The sequence below is a fragment of the Leucopleurus acutus genome (genome assembly GCF_964270905.1).
Source record: "Leucopleurus acutus genome assembly, chromosome: 8".
In the NCBI taxonomy this organism is placed as follows: domain Eukaryota; kingdom Metazoa; phylum Chordata; class Mammalia; order Artiodactyla; family Delphinidae; genus Leucopleurus; species Leucopleurus acutus.
The window spans coordinates 57289753-57309775 of NC_139151.1; the positions used below are offsets into that span (position 1 = coordinate 57289753).

A 20023-nucleotide genomic window follows, 5' to 3' on the forward strand; every position below is an offset into this window, starting at 1 on the left:
TCCATAGTATTGTATTCATGGTTCCATTTAGTTCAGTAAGCACTCAGTTGAGCCTCTTCAATGGACCAGACCCTGTTTGAGGTGCTGGGGATAAAGATATAGGTAGGACCCAGGCCTGGCCTTAGAGAGGCTCACTGAGGTTAGGGTGTAAGGAGTGGGGAACAGACAGGTAAGCAGGCCATTATAATACAGTGTGGCATGGTGCCTTTGTTAAGAGGTGGGCTGAGGTGGTAACACAGATGAGGGTCAACCTGAGGAGGGGGATATACAGGAAGTTCTTCTGTATGCATCAGGCAAAGAAGAGGGGCAGAAGTGTGATAGACCGAAGGAATGGAAAAAGCAAATGTATGCAGATGAGAAGCATTATTCTGTGTGTGTGTGTGTGTGTGTGTGTGTGTGTGTGTGTGTCTTACCTTTCAACTTTGTCTTTGCTGGTTTTATCATGCATAAGTTTATTTTGTGTAAATGGCCATATAAATGATCCTTTCCTTTCTAATTTGTGATTTGCACTTCCTATTAAGCACTCTAGCCCCACCCCATTGTCATAAAATTATTCTCTTGTTCCACCCCCTTGTCTATGTCTCCATCTCTATTTCTTTTCTCTCTGTTTCTGGGATCTTTAGTCCTGTAGTATTTTTCTAGGCCTCAGGTGAGACACATTTTGGATCAAAGGGTCACAGTAGGATATAATTAATGAGAAAGTTCAAGAGCTCTAAATGGCAAACTAAGAAGGAGTGCAATATCTATTTTACAGGTGAAGAAACAAAAAAAAAAGGAAGTCAAGAGGTCTTTCCCAAGATCAAAGATCAAGTAAGTACTATGCAGATCAGAACCAAGGTCCCCATATTCTGTACGTTACTGGAGTTTTCTCCAGCAGTCGTCTTCTCTAACATTTTCCAGGCAGCTATATACTCATTCATTCATTCATTCATTCACCCATCTAGCAGATAGGTGTGATTGGTCACAAGAGGGATTTCCTGAAAGACAGATTGACTGGATGACCGTCTTCCCCATCCAACCATCCATCCATCCATCCATCCATCCATCCCTTCATCTTCCCAGCACATTTTTAATGTGTTCTAGGCTCTATGCTAGGCTCTAGGATTATATAGGTCACTAGGTATTATAGGCCCCATAGCAGGTGGGAAGTTGGTAAAGGGAGAAAACAATTATAATAAAATGATAAGTGTTATACTAGGAGAAGTATGGAGTATCGTGGAAGCACATAGAAAGGGCCCCCAACCCTTTTCAGAGTGGTCAGGGATCAGGAAATTCACAGTGCCCTGTGTTGAACCAAAGGAGATGTCAAGATCACTCATTCATTCCACAGGTACTTATGGAATCTATTATGTGCCAGGTGTTAGGTACTGGGAGTAAAGAGATGAACACCATAGATGCTGTCCTTCTCCTGGAGGGGCTCAAAGTCTAGTCAGGGAGATTAGAAATATGTATAAAACCCCTTGGGCCCTGGGAGTACCATTGTACCCTTCATTTGGCTCACATATGTTTATTGGGTGTTTCCTATGAGCTTTCCAAGAGTGGAAGAATGACAGTGAATTGGACATGTTTCCAGACTTGGAGGTTCAGAGGCCATTGAAACAGCCCCCTCATGATTGTTAGTAATCTTATGAGGTAGAAAGGGGTCTGGCCATGAAAGACTTACAGAAGAAAAACTCCAGAGTTTAGCTAAAACAGCAATTATGTCCCTCTAGTACGTTCAGTGAGGACTTTATGGAAGGGATGGCATCTGGACTGGGTCTAGAAAGAAGCTTGTTTTTTCTGTTACCTCATTTAATTCTCACAACAATTCCCTGAGGCACAGGTTTTAATCCTCATTTTATATGTGAGAAATCTGAGGCCCAAAGAGGTAAAGTGATTTGCAGAAGGTCACTCCACTTAGTAGTAGAAACTAGTCTCAAATTTAAGTCTCTTGTCTCTAAAATTGTTGCCGCCTCCTACTGCACCCCTCTACTTTTCATATTTGTCACTTCCAGGAAACATTTTCTCTGGACACCTGATCCCAGCTCTCCACTCTGCTCCTTCTTTGTACTGAATCTCTTCCCAGACCCTCCATCTCAGGGTTCCGCATTCTTGCCAGGGTCTCCCTTCCCCTGGCCAGGTTCCCAAACCTCTGCTACCCCAGATTGTCTGAAGCTATCCCAAAGCAGATTAGGGAATGACTGGATCCTTTTAAAGAAAAAATCTCAATCTCTAAGAGCTTAAGGTTCAAAAAATTTAGATCTTTGATAAGAGATTGTTTTCCTAAAGGAAGTGGCATTTGAGCTGAATCTTTTTTTTTTTTTTTTTTTTTTTTTTGCGGCCTTTCACTGTTGTTGCCTCTCCCGTTGCGGAGCACAGTCTCCTGTTGCGGAGCACAGTCTCCGGACGCGAAGGCTCAGCGGCCATGGCTCACAGGCCTAGCCGCTCCGTGGCATGTGGGATCTTCCCGGACCGGGGCACGAACCCATGTCCTCTGCATCAGCAGGCGGACTCTCAACCACTGTGCCACCAGGGAAGCCCTGAGCTGAATCTTAAAGCATGAGCTCTGCCAGATGAACAAGGTGGATAGAGCTATTTTAGGCCAAAGGAACACTAAGAACAAAGGCATGGAAGACCGAATGTGTTTGGGGGAATAGAAAATGATTCTGTGAGCCTCTTGGGTGGAGTGACTGGAGCTGGAAAGTCAGGACATAGGTCTCCAGGGGCCTTCAAGACCAGGCTCAAGCTTGCTCAGTGGGAATCCAGTCAGAAGACTGTTGCAGTGTTCTAGGTGGGAGACGATGAAAGATTTAATGAAAGAGGTGAGTGTACTTCTGAGCTGGAATTTTCGTGACTCCTGACCAATGGAATCCCATTTCACCAGGCATTATATTTGTCAGACCTCTCTTTCTAAAGCACAGCTTGGGTCATGGCTCTCCCCAACTTAGATATCATCCACGTCTCTCCGTTACCTCCAGTGTGGAGCCTGGGCTCCTAGCCTGGCACTGAAGGCCTTCAGAAGCAGGCACCATCCTTCCCATTCAGTCTTATTGTCCAAGACTCCCAAACACACCTCCTTCCCCTTCCTGGGTCAGGTTCTTTCTTTACTGTGCCAGATGTACCCACCACCGTGCCCTTAATCCTGTGGCCCTTTCTATTAATGCTTATCCTTCCCTCTATCAGAAAACTCAGTTCATCTCTCAAACCAAATTTATCCAGTTCACATCTCAGTATTTGCACATCATCTTGCCTAAAGTATGAGAGCCCTCTTCCCTGAACTCAAAACAAAGAACATAGCTAGTGAACACTTAATATGTACCAGGCACTACCATTCCAAGTTGATCTTCTCCTTTGTCTATTAAGGTAGACATTTTACGGGCGAGGAAACTGAGGCTTAGAGGGGTAGAGAATTTTCCCAGTCAACGAGTCAGGCAAGAGCCAAGATTCAAACCAGGTCTGTCTGAGCCCAAAAGTGATGCTTTTTCTACTGTTTCACTGAGCTACGGTTGATTTGAACCGAAAAACCCAGGGCCTATCTCCCTTGTTATCTAAAGGGCCGGCCCATTTCTGAAGCAGGACAGTGGGCCTCTAGGGCCTCGGAGTTAGGGTGTGTGTTAGGGGTGGTCCTGGTGAGTTCACAGACTGTGTTGGGGTGAGAGAGCAGCCCTGTCCCTTCTCACTCCTTACTTTCTCGCTTTCCTTGCTTGGCTCTCAGGGACATGGCCTCCTCAGGAGCCTACAAACTGGATGATGGGAAGCCTTATCTGAGCAACTGCTTTCCGGCCAAAAATCTGCTTCGGATGCCAGAGGAAGGTCAGGTGACTTCTCGGATCAGTACATTTGCCTCACACCCAGCTCCTGCTTCAGAATGTCCCTGACACCCATTTCTTCCCTTCAACCCCTTCCCTGCTGTTCCCTGCCCCTACACAATCCCTTCCCTTCCAATCCATCTCCCCCCCAGCAGTCTCAGGGAGCCTGATTTTTTTAAAATTTTATTTATTTATTAGAATTCTTTTATTTTTATACAGTTTTTTTCGGGTTACTTTCCATTTAGAGATATTGGCTATATTCTCCGTGTTGTACGATACATCCTTGAGCCTAACTTACACCCAGCAGTTGGTACCTCCCACTCTCTCACACCTATATTGCCCCTTCACCACCACCCCAGCCACTGGTCACCACTAGTTTGTTCTCCGTATCTGTGGGTCTGCTTCTTTTATGTTATATTCACTAGTTTGTTGTATTTTTTAAATTCCACATAGAAGCAATATCATGCAGTACTTATCTTTCTCTGTCTGAGTTATTTCACTTAGCATAATGCCCTCCAAGCCCATCCATGTTGTTGCAAATGGCAAAATTTCATTCTTTTTTATGGCTGAGTAGTATTCTGTTGTATATATGTACCACATCTTCTTTATCCATTCCTCTGTTGATGGACACTTAGCTTGTTTCCATGTCTTGGCTATTATAAGTAATGCTGCTATGAACATTGGGGTGCATGTATGTTTTCGAATTAGTGACTTTGTTTTTTTCGGATATATACCCAGGAGTGGAATTGGTGGATCATATGGTAGTTATGTTTTTAGTTTTTTGAGGAACCTCCACAGTGTTTTCCACAGTGGCTGCAGCAATTTACATTCCCACCAACAGTGCACAAGGGTTCTCAGGGAACCTTCTAAAGTTAGATGTTCTAAAACATCTAACCATAGTGTTCCCTTTTGTTTAGTGACTTCTCACTGCTAGTTCCTTTACCTTCTGCTCTAACCCCCCTTATCCTTTTTTACAACCCCTTTCCTTGATTTATGCCCTGTTCCATAGTGTTTATAATATTTTCACATAGCTTTTTAACATTCGCCCAGAACGTTCCAGCCCTCATCCCAGTTATCCAAACTCCTCCCATCCCGCACGGCCCAGCCCTTCTCCCACTTCTTCCAGTAAGCCGTATCCAGCTACTCCATCCCTCAGTGCCCATCCTCTCTTGAAAGCCGTCTTCCTTTCTGTGTTTCTTACTTGATGCGTAATTATAGTCTGCCCAGCTCCTAAAAAATGGCTTAAACTTGACTCTGCTAAGTAGTTTTTCAAACATTTATCTAGTTAAAGACTCCCCTGGGGCAGGGACTCCACCTGTGCAGAGCAGAGTCCTGCAGATGGAACGCGGCCGAGAAGTGTGGGTTCACTGGATTGGATTTGCTGCTTTGAAAGGGTAAAGCAAGGGAGAAGTACCCCAGCTTACCCTAGATGAAATGACATGCTGGTCGCTCTGTACATGGAATAGTAGAAGAACCTTCTCCTCCAGCCTGTGCTCCCCACTTCTCTTGAGTGATTTCATTTTTCACACAGAGACCTTCTTTGGCCACCTATCTGTTGAAAACCCTCCCATGGAGCTCTCAGTATGCACTCATGATTTCACATCCACACCCCCTCACACACACATAGATGGACAGATAGAGAAATAAATATAGCCATATGTATCTGCATGTGTTGGTATATGTACATGTACTTCCTGGCCCACTGAGGGCAATGATACCTCAGTCGCAAAGAGCATGCCTGCCGCCTAGATGTTGATTTCTAAATACCATTCTCCAGTAAACAAAGCCAGGGCTCCTAAGACAAAAACCTGTTTCTAGGGCTGAGGCAAGAAAAATACATATTGAGCCTGGAACACTGTGTGGTGCCAGAAAATAAAGCAGTGCTCAGAAAAATGATGGGGGCAATTTGAAAGGACATAGGTGCCAAACTGAAGGAGCGCCCAATGGCCAAAGCTGGAACAATATGAGCGGCAAAATAAATAAAGGTAGAATTGGGTTGGAATCCGTAGAATAAGTAAATAGTCATGATCCCATGCTGATACAATTAAATTAAGAATACATAAATAAGTGGAGGAGAAGGAAAAGTCCTTCCTTACAATAGAATTACAGTTAATAAATGTAGAAGGAATTAAGGAAATAGAAAATTACTTTTTTGGGGGAAAATCACTATTAAAACATCACAGTAATAACTTTTACAGGCAAAAACTTCTATGGATGCTGTATCAGTCAGGGTTCTTCAGAGAAATAGAATCAATAAGATGTCTGTATGTTCGTCCGTGTGTGTGTGTGTGTGTGTGTGTGTGTGTGTGTGTGTATGTGTGTGTATCTATCTCCTACAAGTTTTGTTTTCATATACGTATATGTGTTTATATATATGGACCAACACACATATATAAATTACATATTTTTAACGAATTAGTTTATGAAATGTGGAGGCTGGCAAGTCTGAAATCTATAGGAGAGGCAAGCTGAAAACTCAGGGAAGAGCTGATGCTTCAGTCTTAAAGCAAAATTTCATATTTCTTTGGGAAGCCTGTATTTGCACTTTTTTTAAAACATCTTTATTGGGGTATAATTACTTTACAATGGTGTGTTAGTTTCTGCTTTATAACAAAGAGAATCAGTTATACATATGTTCCCATATCTCTTCCCTCTTGCGTCGCTCTCCCTCCCACCCTCCCTATCCCACCCCTCCAGGCGGTCACAAAGCACCGAGCTGATCTCCCTGTGCTATGCGACTGCTTCCCACTAGCTATCTACCTTACGTTTGGTAGTATATATATGTCCGTGCCTCTCTCTCGTTTTGTCACAGCTCACCCTTCCCCCTCCCCATATCCTCAAGTCCGTTCTCTAGCAGGTCTGTGTCTTTATTCCTGTCTTACCCCTAGGTTCTTCATGACATTTTTTTTTCTTAAATTCCATATATATGTGTTAGCATACGGTATTTGTCTTTATCTTTCTGACTTACTTCACTCCGTATGACAGACTCTAGGTCTATCCACCTCATTACAAATAGCTCAATTTCGTTTCTTTTTATGGCTGAGTAATATTCCATTGTATATATGTGCCACATCTTCTTTATCCATTCATCCGATGATGGCACTTAGGTTGTTTCCATCTCCGGGCTATTGTAAATAGAGCTGCAATGAACATTTTGGTACATGACTCTTTTTGAATTATGGTTTTCTCAGGGTATATGCCCAGTAGTGGGATTGCTGGGTCATATGGTGGTTCTATTTTTAGTTTTTTAAGGAACCTCCATACTGTTCTCCATAGTGGCTGTACCAATTCACATTCCCACCAGCAGTGCAAGAGTGTTCCCTTTTCTCCACACCCTTTCCAGCATTTATTGTTTCTAGATTTTTTGATGATGGCCATTCTGATTGGTGTGAGATGATATCTCATTGTAGTTTTGATTTGCATTTCTCTAATGATTCATGATGTTGAGCATTCTTTCATGTGTTTGTTGGCAGTCTGTATATCTTCTTTGGAGAAATGTCTATTTAGGTCTTCTGCCCATTTTTGGATTGGGTTGTTTGTTTTTTTGTTATTGAGCTGCATGAGCTGCTTGTAAATTTTGGAAATTAATCCTTTGTCAGTTGCTTCATTTGCAAATATTTTCTCCCATTCTGAGGGTTGTCTTTTGGTCTTGTTTACGGTTTCCTTTGCTGTGCAAAAGCTTTGAAGTTTCATTAGGTCCTATTTGTTTATTTTTGTTTTTATTTCCATTTCTCTAGGAGGTGGGTCAAAAAGGATCTTGCTGTGATTTATGTCATAGAGTGTTCTCCCTATGTTTTCCTCTAAGAGTTTGATAGTTTCTGGCCTTACATTTAGGTCTTTAATCCATTTTGAGCTTATTTTTGTGTATGGTGTTAGGGAGTGATCTAATCTCATACTTTTACATGTAGCTGTCCAGTTTTCCCAGCACCACTTATTGAAGAGGCTGTCCTTTCTCCACTGTACATTCCTGCCTCCTTTATCAAAGATAAGGTGACCATATGTGCGTGGGTTTATGTCTGGGCTTTCTATCCTATTCCATTGATCTATCTTTCTGTTTTTGTGCCAGTACCATTACTGTCTTGATTACTGTAGCTTTGTAGTATAGTCTGAAGTCAGGGAGCCTGATTCCTCCAGCTCCATTTTTCGTCCTCAAGATTGCTCTGGCTGTTCAGGATCTTTTGTGTTTCCATACAAATTGTGAAAGTTTTTGTTCTAGTTCTGTGAAAAATGCCAGTGGTAGTTTGATAGGGATTGCATTGAATCTGTAGATTGCTTTGGGTAGTAGAGTCATTTTCACAGTGTTGATTCTTCCAATCCAAGAACATGGTACATCTCTCCATCTATCTGTATCATCTTTAATTCTTTCATCAGTGTCTTATAATTTTTTGCATACAGGTCTTTTGTCTCCTTAGGTAGGTTTATTCCTAGATATTTTATTCTTTTTGTTGCAATGGTAAATGGGAGTGTTTTCTTGATTTCACTTTCAGATTTTTCATCATTAGTGTATAGGAATGCCAGAGATTTCTGTGCATTAATTTTGTATCCTGCAACTTTACCAAATTCACTGATTAGCTCTAGGAGTTTTCTGGTAGCATCTTTAGGATTCTCTATGTATAGTAGCATGTCATCTGCAAACAGTGACAGCTTTACTTCTTCTTTTCTGATTTGGATTCCTTTTATTTCCTTTTCTTCTCTGATTGCTGTGGCTAAAACTTCCAAAACTATGTTGAATAAGAGTGGTGAGAGTGGGCAACCTTGTCTTGTTCCTGATCTTAGTGGGAATGCTTTCAGTTTTTCACCATTGAGGATGATGTTGGCTGTGAGTTTGTCATATATGGCCTTTATTATGTTGAGGAACGTTCCCTCTGTGCCTACTTTCTGCAGGATTTTTATCATAAATCGGTGTTGAATTTTGTCAAAAGCTTTCTCTGCATCTATTGAGATGATCATATGGTTTTTCTCCTTCAATTTGTTAATATGGTTTATCACATTGATTGATTTGCGTATATTGAAGAATCCTTGCATTCCTGGAATAAACCCCACTTGATCATGGTATATGATCCGTTTAATGTGCTGTTGGATTCTGTTTGCTAGTATTTTGTTGAGGATTTTTGCATCTATGTTCATCAGTGATATTGGCCTGTAGTTTTCTTTCTTTGTGACCTCCTTGTCTGGTTTTGGTATCAAGGTGATGGTGGCCTCGTAGAATGAATTTGGGAGTGTTCCTCCCTCTGCTATACTTTGGAAGAGTTTGAGAAGGATAGGTGTTAGCTCTTCTCTAAATGTTTGATAGAATTCGCCTGTGAAGCCATCTGGTCCTGGGCTTATGTTGTTGGAAGATTTTTAATCACAGTTTCAATTTCAGTGCTTGTGATTGGTCTGTTCATATTTTCTATTTCTTCCTGATTCAGTCTTGGCAGGTTGTGCATTTCTAAGAATTTGTCCATTTCTTCCAGGTTGTCCATTTTATTGGCATAGAGTTGCTTGTAGTAATCTCTCATGAACTTTTGTATTTCTGCAGTGTCAGTTGTTACTTCTTTTTCATTTCTAATTCTATTGATGTGAGTCTTCTCCCTTTTTTTCTTGATGAGTGTGGCTAATGGTTTATCAATTTTATTTATCTTCTCAAAGCACCAGCATTTAGTTTTATTGATCTTGCTATCGTTTCCTTCATTTCTTTTTCATTTATTTCTGATCTGATTTTTATGCTAACTTTGGGGGTTTTTTGTTCTTCTTTCTCTAATTGCTTTAGGTGCAAGGTTAGGTTGTTTATTCAAGATGTTTCCTGTTTCTTAAGGTGGGCTTGTATTGCTATAAACTTCCCTCTTAGAACTGCTTTTTCTGTATCCCATAGGTTTTGGGTCGTCGTGTCTCCATTGTCATTTGTTTCTAGGTATTTTTTTATTTCCTCTTTGTTTCCTTCAGTGATCACTTCGTTATTAAGTAGTGTATTGTTTAGCCTCCATGTGTTTGTATTTTTTACAGATCTTTTCCTGTATTTGATATCTAGTCTCATAGCGTTGTGGTCGGAAAAAATACTTGATACAATTTCAATTTTCTTAAATTTACCAAGGCTTGATTTGTGACCCAGGATATGATATATCCTGGAGAATGTTCCATCAGTACTTGAGAAAAATGTGTATTCTGTTGTTTTTGTATGGAGTGTCCTATAAATATCAATTAAGTCCATCTTTTTTAATGTATCATTTAAAGCTTGTGTTTCCTTATTTATTTTCATTTTGGATGATCTGTCCATTGGTGAAAGTGGGGTGTTAAAGTCCCCTACTGTGAATGTGTTCCTGTTGATTTCCCCTTTTATGGCTGTTAGTATTTGGCTTATGTATTGAGGTGCTCCTATGTTGGGTGCATAAATATTTACAATTGTTATATCTTCTTCTTGGATCGATCCCTTGATCATTATGTAGTGTCCTTCTTTGTCTCTTCTAATCTTTATTTTAACGTCTATTTTGTCTGATATGAGAATTGCTACTCCAGCTTTCTCTTGGTTTCCATTTGCATGGAATATCTTTTTCCATCCCCTCACTTTCAGTCTGTATGTGTCTCTAGGTCTGAAGTGGGTCTCTTGTAGACAGCAAATATATGGGTCTTGTTTTTGTATCCATTCAGCCAATCTGTGTCTTTTGGTGGGAGCATTTAGTCCATTTACATTTAAGGTAATTATCAATATGTATGTTCCTATTCCCATTTTCTAAATTGTTTTGGGTTCGTTATTGTAGGTCTTTTCCTTCTCTTGTGTTTCTTGCCTGGAGAAGTTCCTTTAGCATTTGTTGTAAAGCTGGTTTGGTGGTGCTGATCTCTCAGCTTTTGCTTGTCTGTAAATGTTTTAATTTCTCCATCAAATCTGAATGAGATCCTTGCTGGGTAGAGTAATCTTGGTTGCAGGTTTTTCTCCTTCATCACTTTAAATATGTCCTGCCAGTCCCTTCTGGCTTGCAGAGTTTCTGCTGAAAGATCAGCTGTTAACCTTATGGGGATTCCCTTGTGTGTTATTTGTTGTTTTTCCCTTGCTGCTTTTAATATGCTTTCTTTGTATTTAATTTTTGACAGTTTGATTAATATGTGTCTTGGCGTATTTCTCCTTGGATTTATCCTGTATGGGACTCTCTGTGCTTCCTGGACTTGATTAACTATTTCCTTTCCCATATTAGGGAAGTTTTCAACTATAATCTCTTCAAATATTTTCTCAGTCCCTTTCTTTTTCTCTTCTTCTTCTGGAACCCCTATAATTCGAATGTTGGTGCGTTTAATGTTGTCCCAGAGGTCTCTGAGACTGTCCTCGGTTCTTTTCATTCTTTTTTCTTTATTCTGCTCTGCAGTAGTTATTTCCACTATTTTATCTTCCAGGTCACTTACCCGTTCTTCTGCCTCAGTTATTCTGCTATTGTTCCCATCTAGAGTATTTTTCATTTCATTTATTGTGTTGTTCATCATTGTTTGTTTCATCTTTAGTTCTTCTAGGTCCTTGTTAAATGTTTCTTGCATTTTGTCTATTCTATTTTCAAGATTTTGGATCATCTTTACTATCATTATTCTGAATTCTTTTTCAGGTAGACTGCCTATTTCCTCTTCATTTGTTACATCTGGTGGGTGTTTGCCTTGCTCCTTCATCTGCTGTGTGTTTCTCTGTCTTCTCATTTTGCTTATCTTACTGTGTTTGGGGTCTCCTCTTTGCAGGTGGCAGGTTCGTGGTTCCCGTTGTTTTTGGTGTCTGTCCCCAGTGGCTAAGGTTGGTTCAGTGGGTTGTGTAGGCTTCCTGGTAGAGGGAACTAGTGCCTGTGTTCTGGTGGATGAGGCTTGATCTTGTCTTTCTGATGGGCAGGTCCACGTCTGGTGGTGTGTTTTGGGGTGTCTGTGGACTTATTATGATTTTAGGCAGCCTCTCTGCTAATGGGTGGGGTTGTGTTCCTGTTTTGCTAGTTGTTTGGCATAGGTTGTCCAGCACTGTAGCTTGCTGGTCGTTGAGTGAAGCTGGGTGCTGGCGTTGAGATGGAGATCTCTGGGAGATTTTTGCCATTTGATATTATGTGGAGCTGGGAGGTCTCTTGTTGACCAGTGTCCTGAAGTTGGCTCTCCCACCTCAGAGGCACAGCACTGACTCCTGGCTGCAGCACCAAGAGCCTTTCATCCACACAGCTCAGAATAAAAGGGAGAAAAAGTAGAGAGCAAGAATTAGTAGAAGTAGGAAGAAAGAAAGGAAGGAAGGGAGGGAGGAAGGAAGAAAGAAAGAAAGAAAAGGAAAGAAAGAAAGAAAGGAGGGAGGGAGGGATGGTGGGATAAAGGAAGGGGAGAAGGAAGGAAAAAAGAAAGAAAGAAGATAAAGTAAAATAACATAACGTAAATTATAATAAAGTTATTAAATTAAAAAATAATTATTAAGAAAAAAATTAAAACAATGGACAGATAGAACCTTAGGACAAATGGTGGAAGCAAAGCTATACAGACAAAATCTCACACAGAAGCATACACATACACACTCCCGAAAAGAGGAAAAGGGGAAAAAATCCTAGATCTTGCTCCCAAAGTCCACCCCCTCAATTTGGGATGATTCGTTGTCTATTCATGTATTCCACAGATGCAGGTACATCAAGTTGATTGTGGAGCTTTAATCCGCTGCTTCTGAGGCTGCTGGGAGAGATTTCCCTTTCTCTTCTTTGTTCTCACAGCTCCCAGGGGCTCAGCTTTGGATTTGGCCCCTCCTCTGCGTGTAGGTCGCCGGAGGGCGTCTGTTTTTCCGCTCAGACAGGACGGGGTTAAAGGAGCCGTTGATTTGGGGGCTCTGGCTCACTCAGGCCCAGGGAAGGGAGGGGCACGGAGTGCGGGGCGAGCCTGCGGCGGCAGAGGCCAGGGTGACGTTCCAACAGCCTGAGGCGTGCCCGTGCGTTCCTCTGGGGAAGTTGTCCCTGGATCCTGGGACCCTGGCAGTGGCGGGCTGCACAGGCTCCCCGGAAGTGAGGTGTGGATAGTGACCTGTGCTCGCACACAGGCTTCTTGGCGGCGGCAGCAGCAGCCTTAGCGCCTCCTGCCCGTCTCTGGGGTCCGCGCTTTTAGCCGCGGCTCGCACCCGTCTCTGGAGCTCCTTTAAGCAGCGCTCTTAATCCCCTCTCCTCGCGCACCAGGAAACAAAGAGGGAAGAAAAAGTCTCTTGTGTCTTCGGCACCTCCAGCCCTTTTCCCGGACTCCCTCCCGGCTAGCCGTGGTGCACTAACCTCTTCAGGCTGTGTTCACTCCGCCAACCCCAGTCCTCTCCCTGCGCTCCGACCGACCGAAGCCCAAGCCTCAGCTCCCAGCCCCGCCCGCCCCGGCGGGTGAGCAGGCACCGATCCTCTGTGCGGGAATCTCCCCGCTTTGCCCCCCGCACCCCTGTTGCTGCGCTCTTTTCCACGGCTCGGCTCCGAAGCTCCCCCCCTCCGCCACCCGCAGTCTCCGCCCGCGAAGGGGCTTCCTAGTGTGTGGAAACCTTTCCTCCTTCACAGTTCCCTCCCACTGGTGCAGGTCCCGTCCCTATTCTTTTGTCTCTTTTTTCTTTTTTTCTTTTGCCCTACCCAGGTACATGGGGAGTTTCTTGCCTTTTGGGAGGTCTGAGGTCTTCTGCCAGCGTTCAGTAGGTGTTCTGTAGGAGTTGTTCCACGTGTAGATGTATTTCTGGTGTATCTGGGGGGAGGAAGGTGATCTCCGTCTTACTCTTCCGCTGTCTTTCCCCGGAGGTGTATTTGCTTTTAAGGTCTTTCAAGTGAGTGGGTGAGACCCACACATTATCAAGGATAGTCTCCTTTACTTAAAGTCAACTGGTTGTGGATGTTAGCCACATCTACAATATACCTTCACAGCAACACCTAGATTAGTGTTTGATTGACTAACTGCTTACCATAGTCTAGCCAAGTTGACACAAAATTAATCATCACAGATGCTAGGATTAGTGGGTCAAAGTATGATGAGAAGCAGGATATTTGTATAGTCTTGAGCTATCTTTATTTATTAGAAAGGGACTTCTTAGTAACTAAGAAAAACTAAGAGAAACTAAGCCGATACCACCTTGGCCGAGTGATCAAAATAAACATCACCAGTAATAAGACATATTGACATCACGTATGCCCTGACATTTTGTGCTGAGGAGGGCACAGCATCACTTCTTGCCAAACTGCAAGGCCTTAGTCTAATTATGGGAAAACATCAAACAAACTCAAATTGAGGGACATTTGATAAAGCAGTTGACTAGTACTCTTCAAAAGTGTCAAGATCACACAAGAAAAATAGAGACTACAGAACTGTCACAGTTTGGGGGAAACTAAGCAGATGTGACAACTAAATGAAATGTGAGATCTTGGATTGGATCCTGGAACAGAAAGAGAACATTAGTGAGAAAACTGACAAAAATCAAAGAAAGGCTGTAGATTCGTTACTAATATTATGCCAGTGTTAATTTCTTGGTTTTAACCATTGTATTATGATTATGTAAGATGTTAACATTAGGGAACCTGGGTGAAAGCTGTACAGGAACTCTATTATTTTTATAGCTTTTCGGGAAGTCTGAAATTATCTCAAAATGAAAAGTTACAGGGGAAAAAAACCTTCCCATGAATACTCTTCCTGCTAAAAGCCTACCCCATTAAAACCCAAACTTCTTATTCTGGCTGAGATCTGACTCTGCTGACCTCTCCAGCCTCATCTCTTTTCCCTCAGGTCTATCTCCCCACACACTCCAGGCCTTCCTTCCTGGCTGTCTTGGCAGTTTTGGCACCAACTCTGGCTGGAGGCTCTAGGAGTTTGGGCTATTGGGATAGGACAAAGGTCCATGGCCCAGATGGGGGCAGCCCTGGGAAATGAGTGCCTGGGCTGTCAGTCCCAGGATGGGAATAGGAACTGGCTCATGTCAGACGTAGGATGGGAGCTGCATCCAAGACGCAGGATTAGCAGCAGTGGTCAGGTGAGTGAAGGCAAGCCCTTGAGGCAGGGGTAGCGGGCTATGCAGGCAGAGAGCCAGTGGTCAGGGGCACCAAGCTGGTTCCCACAGCTCTGTGCTGTTCTTCTGTGCAGTCCCAATCTTTGGTTTTTCCATCTCCACCTAGTCAACTTCCAACATACAAGATCTAGCTCATGCCCTAGGCTGGTAGCTCCCCGCTCTGGGCTTCACAGCACCCTTTACGTTATTGAGCTCCTTCGAATCCTCCGTGTATCCTTCTCCATAGCCCCAGCTCCTGGCGCAAAGTAGATGCTCAGAAAAGGCCTGAATGGATGATTGTGGGTGAGAGCTGTGGCTCAGGGTAAGTTCAGCAACACTCACAGTGTGGTAAGCTCTGTGCAGGCCTTGGGAATACTGAGATGAGTGAATCAAAGTCTGTGCTCTCATGGAGCTTCCACTCTAGAGGGCAAGACAGACAGTAAACAAGCGAACAAATACAATAATTACAGATTACAATGAATAAACTAGTGATGAAGGAGAGAACAGATTCCAGAACGTTGTCATGATTTTTGTTAGGTGGGCTTACTAGTAAACCTCATATTCTTCTTTTTACTTAACATACATTTTCCAGTTCGTTCTACAGTGAGCATGTATTATTGGGTCTTTAAAAAATATCAGCTGTCCTCTCACTTTCTTATCCTGAGCTCCTAATGCAACTTTTGCTGTATAATGATAGAATCCAGGGTAAGTTCTGGGAAGATGTAGCCCACTGAGTTGGTGTCACACAACGGGCTTTACCTTTACCCAAGAGATGACAAATGGGGCAGTAACTAGCTGGCTCAGGAAAAAATGATCAGCTCTGCTGAGGAGAGTCAGGGAAGGCTTCACAGAATAGGAAATATTTTATCTACAATCTTGAAGGAACAATTAGAGTTTGGAGGCAAAAATGTGGAGGAAGGAATTGGGCAAGTCATTCTACACTTTGAGTCTTAGCCTTTTTGTCTGTAAAATGGGGGCAGTAGCATGTCTTCACTGGGTTTGGGGTTGGGGGCCAATTAAATAAGACAGGTATATAGACGCTCCCCCTCCCCAGCTGCAGCACGGTATCTGGTGCATATTAGGTAATGAGGAGCTAATTTTTGTTTTAGTATTAAAGATAAACATTCTGTAAGTGCACAAGTTGTGGCTTTGGAGGAGTTTGCTCCTTGTCACTGTTCTGATCTTCTCAACAGGCCGAGGACACTGGTTAGTGGCTCGGAAATGTAGCCTCAAGAAGAAGCCCAGGGGTGTGGTTGAAGCACGAGCCGAAGGTCAGGAAAGCCAGAAGGTTTCTTTTGAGGTTGGAGGAAAGAAAGGGTCTCGACAGGAAAACCAAGTGGACACTCCGGGACACGTGCTGGACCAGGCTTTTCTGGTGAGAGTAAATGCATCCTGAAAGGCTGGCAGCACCAGCTGACGACTGTCTTGGTGGGGGGCAAGGACTTGCCCTGCTTCCCTCTGGTACAGTTACCCCAATCCACCCCAAACTATTAGAGTGATCTTGGCAAATTGAGTATAGCCAGGATGATGAAGGGACCCAGAGCTTTCTTTATATGTAAAGCTTTCTTTACATCCACCTTATGAGATAGGTATTATCATCCCTATTATGTTGTTGCCATTGTGCAGATGAGAAAACTGAGGACCCAAGAAGTAATTTGCCTTGGCCAAGGTCCCTCAGCTAGTAATTAGGAGTCTGGTTTACCCAGGATTAGAACTACTCAGAATTAGAACTCTGGTCTACCGATTGCAAAGGCTGTGCCTTTATATTTTATCAGGTAAAAAGTCTTAATTGAGCCAGAGAGGCAAAGCAGTAGATCAGGGGGAACAGTAAATTGAAAAATTGTATTCTAGCACCTAGTAGAGTATAAAGATTCCTCCTCTGCTCTGGGGAGATCTCTCTAGGAGCAGGGGGATTGGGGAGGCCCCACATACCACAACCTTTGTCCTTTGGTTTAGTGTCTGGCTGAAAGCCAGGGATGCCGACTAGATATACCCAGTGTCTGGGGCAGGCTTTACAAAGGTCACTGGGGTGGCTGTGTTAGAGACCAGCCAGGTAATTTCACATCTGCTCTCTGCAACGCTGCAGTGGCTTTGCAAAGAAAGACACATTTTGTAAACCAATGTTCATGTGCAGTCCAGTGCTCATAGCTCCCTAAGAAGAACTCCCTGGCAGCCTACTTTGTACCCAGGCTTTGCTTATGGTTCCCAAGAGATAGGTTTCTGCACAGATCAGATGCTGAAAGAGAGCTTCAAGGAGGCAGCTGGTTACATCTCCGCTCAAGGTGGATAGTATAAGCTTTTTGCAGAGTCCTGTGGAATTTCTTTGATTATTAGGTCCACTTCTCACTGGGAATGAGGAAGACTGAAGCAACAGTACTGAGGAGGGGCAGAAACACTTCCCATAGGACTCTTCTTTTCCCCTTTGTTTTCAACATGTACATCCCCCATTAATTGAGATAGCTTGTTACCCATGTTGCCACTTTGGATAGCAGAAGCATCAAGGATGTTTTTCAGAGTAATGGGGTACCTACCCGCCTATTGGATATGAACGTTTCACTGGCACTTCATATTGACCTTCTACACCAGTCCCCTTACTCCAAGTCCCCGAAACACCTCTTTTCTAGTGTTCAATGCATGGTCTCAATGATGGTCTCAATACTATCTACCCAGTCACCGAGCAAGTAACTTGGGGTTATCCTTGGCACGTGCCTCTCCCTCACCACCCTCATCCCTGCCATTACCAAGCCCTGGTACTTTCATTAGTTGTCAAATCTGTATTCTTCTCTTCATCTGCCCTGCCACCACCCTAATCTCGGCTACCATCATCTTTTATTGGACTAATTCAGTAACTTCCTAACTATTATAGTTTGAACCAACTAGCATGCTTTTGTTTCACATGAAAAGAAGCCAGAGGCATTGTTATTCTAGGGTAGGTTAATTCATTGGTTTAATGACTTCTTCCAAGTCCCAGGTTCCTCCATCTCTCTGCTTTTCTATCCTTGGCACATTAGCTTGTCCTCTTGGGCTGATTGCCTTCATGATCCTGAGATGGCTGCTGAACTCTGGTCATCACATTTAAAGGATGATGTCCAGAGGTAGAAAAGGGATTGTCACTGTCTTATATCGAGTTTTAAAGGTAAGAACTTCCCAGAACTGGCGTCCCACCCCCAGCAGCCAGCGTCTCCTTGGCCAAACCTGTATCACAAATCCCAACAGTCAATGGTTAGGGGAACATGACCACCATGACTGGATTAGACAAAGTCAAGACTTAGCCTGTGGAGCTGGAGTTGAAGGATATATCCACTCAGAGAAATGTGAATGATATTGGGGTTCTTTAACAAGGAAGAAGTAGAAAAGTGGCTCTAGAGAAGCCAGTTAACAATGTCTAGTACAGTGGTCTCTCACCACCCTTTCCTGTCTTCTCATCCTTTCTGCGTGTGTCAGACATAGCAATTTTTATAAAATTTCTATTAGCCCCCTGCCAAAAAACCTCTGACAGATTTCCATTGACTATAGGACAAAATCCACGCTCCTTTACAGAGCCAACATGGACACAAATGATCTAAAGACTGCCTCCCTAGCCTTACTTTGTTTTTCATTCTCTCAAAGCACCTTGCTTTCTTTCACCTGCCTTGATAATTTTCATGACCCCTGCTACCCACTTTCATGGGACCAACTCCTACTTAGCACTTAGGTATCAGCTGAAATATTACTTCCTCAAGTGAGTATTTCCTCACTTCCACACTGAGGTTAGGACCTCCTGTTACTGTCTCCCATAGCATCTTGAATTTCTCCTTTAAAATATTATCACGTTTATAAATACTTGCTTGCTCCTTGGCTTCCATGCAGTTTTAAGCTTTCAGAAGGCATGGAATATTTCTGCTTCTTATACATTGTCTTTTAAATTCCTAGTTCCATGCCTAAACATAAAAGGTACCATAACTAAATGATTAACTGAAAAAAAGAATGGGGTTTGACTAAACAGAAATAGAAACTCCAAAGCTGAGATTTTCTTCTGACTTTTTAATTGTGAAGAGCAACGTATGGTAGTCCTAAGAGCATAGTGTTTAGTGATTACAGATTTGGATTCAAATCATAGATCTATCACTTACTAGCTGTGGGACCTTAGGGAAGTCACTTTATCTCTTTTAGCCTTGCTTTTCTCATTTATGAAGAGACATCATCATAGTTATGTCAAAGAGTTCAGTTAGGATTAGGAGAAAGTTTGTTCCTAAGAACCACGTAAAGTCAATGTTTCCATCCCCACCTTACAGATGGGAAACAGAGGTGGGAGAGCTGAGGTGGCAGCTTGATTCTGAGCAGCTCCGAAGCCCATGCTCTTTCCACTGTGCCAGGCTGCCCTCCTCAACAGGGAGTCATTTGTTGTCTTGGCCAATTACATAAGCTTTGTTGGGGCCTTGACGCTGATTGTCTGCACTGTGTTCCAGCTGAAGCACCACTGTGTAAAGAATCCGTCCGACCTATGCACCATTAACGTGAGCGGCCTGAAGTTCTCCAAGGTAAGGCCAGCCAGCAGAGGTGTGATTGGGGTGAGCCAGACCTGAGGTAGCTCCTAGCTGTTGGACCATTGTACTTCCAGAGTCCTTGGGGACTGGGAATCTGGTCATAGGGAGGGGGAGGGTCAGACAGGGACTCACTGGGTGGGAACAACATTCACAGACACAATATTTTGCTATATATTTGGTGTTGCCATTATCCCATGTGAAGTGAGTTAAAGGAAATAAATAGCCTTTTGGAAGTGGTTTGAATGTGCATAGAATTTTATTGGGGTGTGATTCATTGTATGACACTGAGTTCCCATCAGAAGAGCCTACAGGAGAAATTTCTCTCAGGTTTTAGTGCCAGGAGTGGTAGTGGTTCTCCCAAGATGCTGGTTTGTTCTCAACTCGCAGACTCTGTGACTTATGTAATGAGTCATGTTTCTTTCTTTGCACTGGCTAATAGGTAGCTTGGAGCTAGATTTGTGGCCTACCATTAGCCAGTGTATTGCTGTATACCACATATGGCATATGTTTTCGGTTTGTAGGCTTTCCATGGCATATAAAGAGAGATTGCTTATATAATGCCACATAGCAGTTAAAATGTATCAACATAAGTAAATCTAAAAAGATCTATGTGTCTCAACACAAGTAAATCTCAAACACACAGTGTTGAGTGAAGAAGGCAGGTTGCAGCATGATATCTACAGTATGATGGCATTTGATATAAAGTTTTATAACATGTAAATAACACTGTATTTATGGTTTATGGATAC

The 20023-nt window shown here is 42.9% G+C and overlaps 1 protein-coding gene across 1 annotated transcript in view; it reads left to right on the forward strand.

Annotated features, from left to right (window-relative positions):
- Positions 1-20023, forward strand: part of XRRA1 (X-ray radiation resistance associated 1) — a gene marked incomplete at both ends in the record, with an annotated part of 99597 nt that overhangs the window by 1812 nt on the left and 77762 nt on the right. Inside the window, 4 exons of the mRNA XM_082845121.1 lie at positions 755-810; positions 3695-3813; positions 15942-16123; positions 19197-19268. Coding sequence (XP_082701247.1) covers positions 3699-3813; positions 15942-16123; positions 19197-19268 — 369 coding nt within the window. The remainder of the gene's footprint in view (positions 1-754; positions 811-3694; positions 3814-15941; positions 16124-19196; positions 19269-20023) is intronic.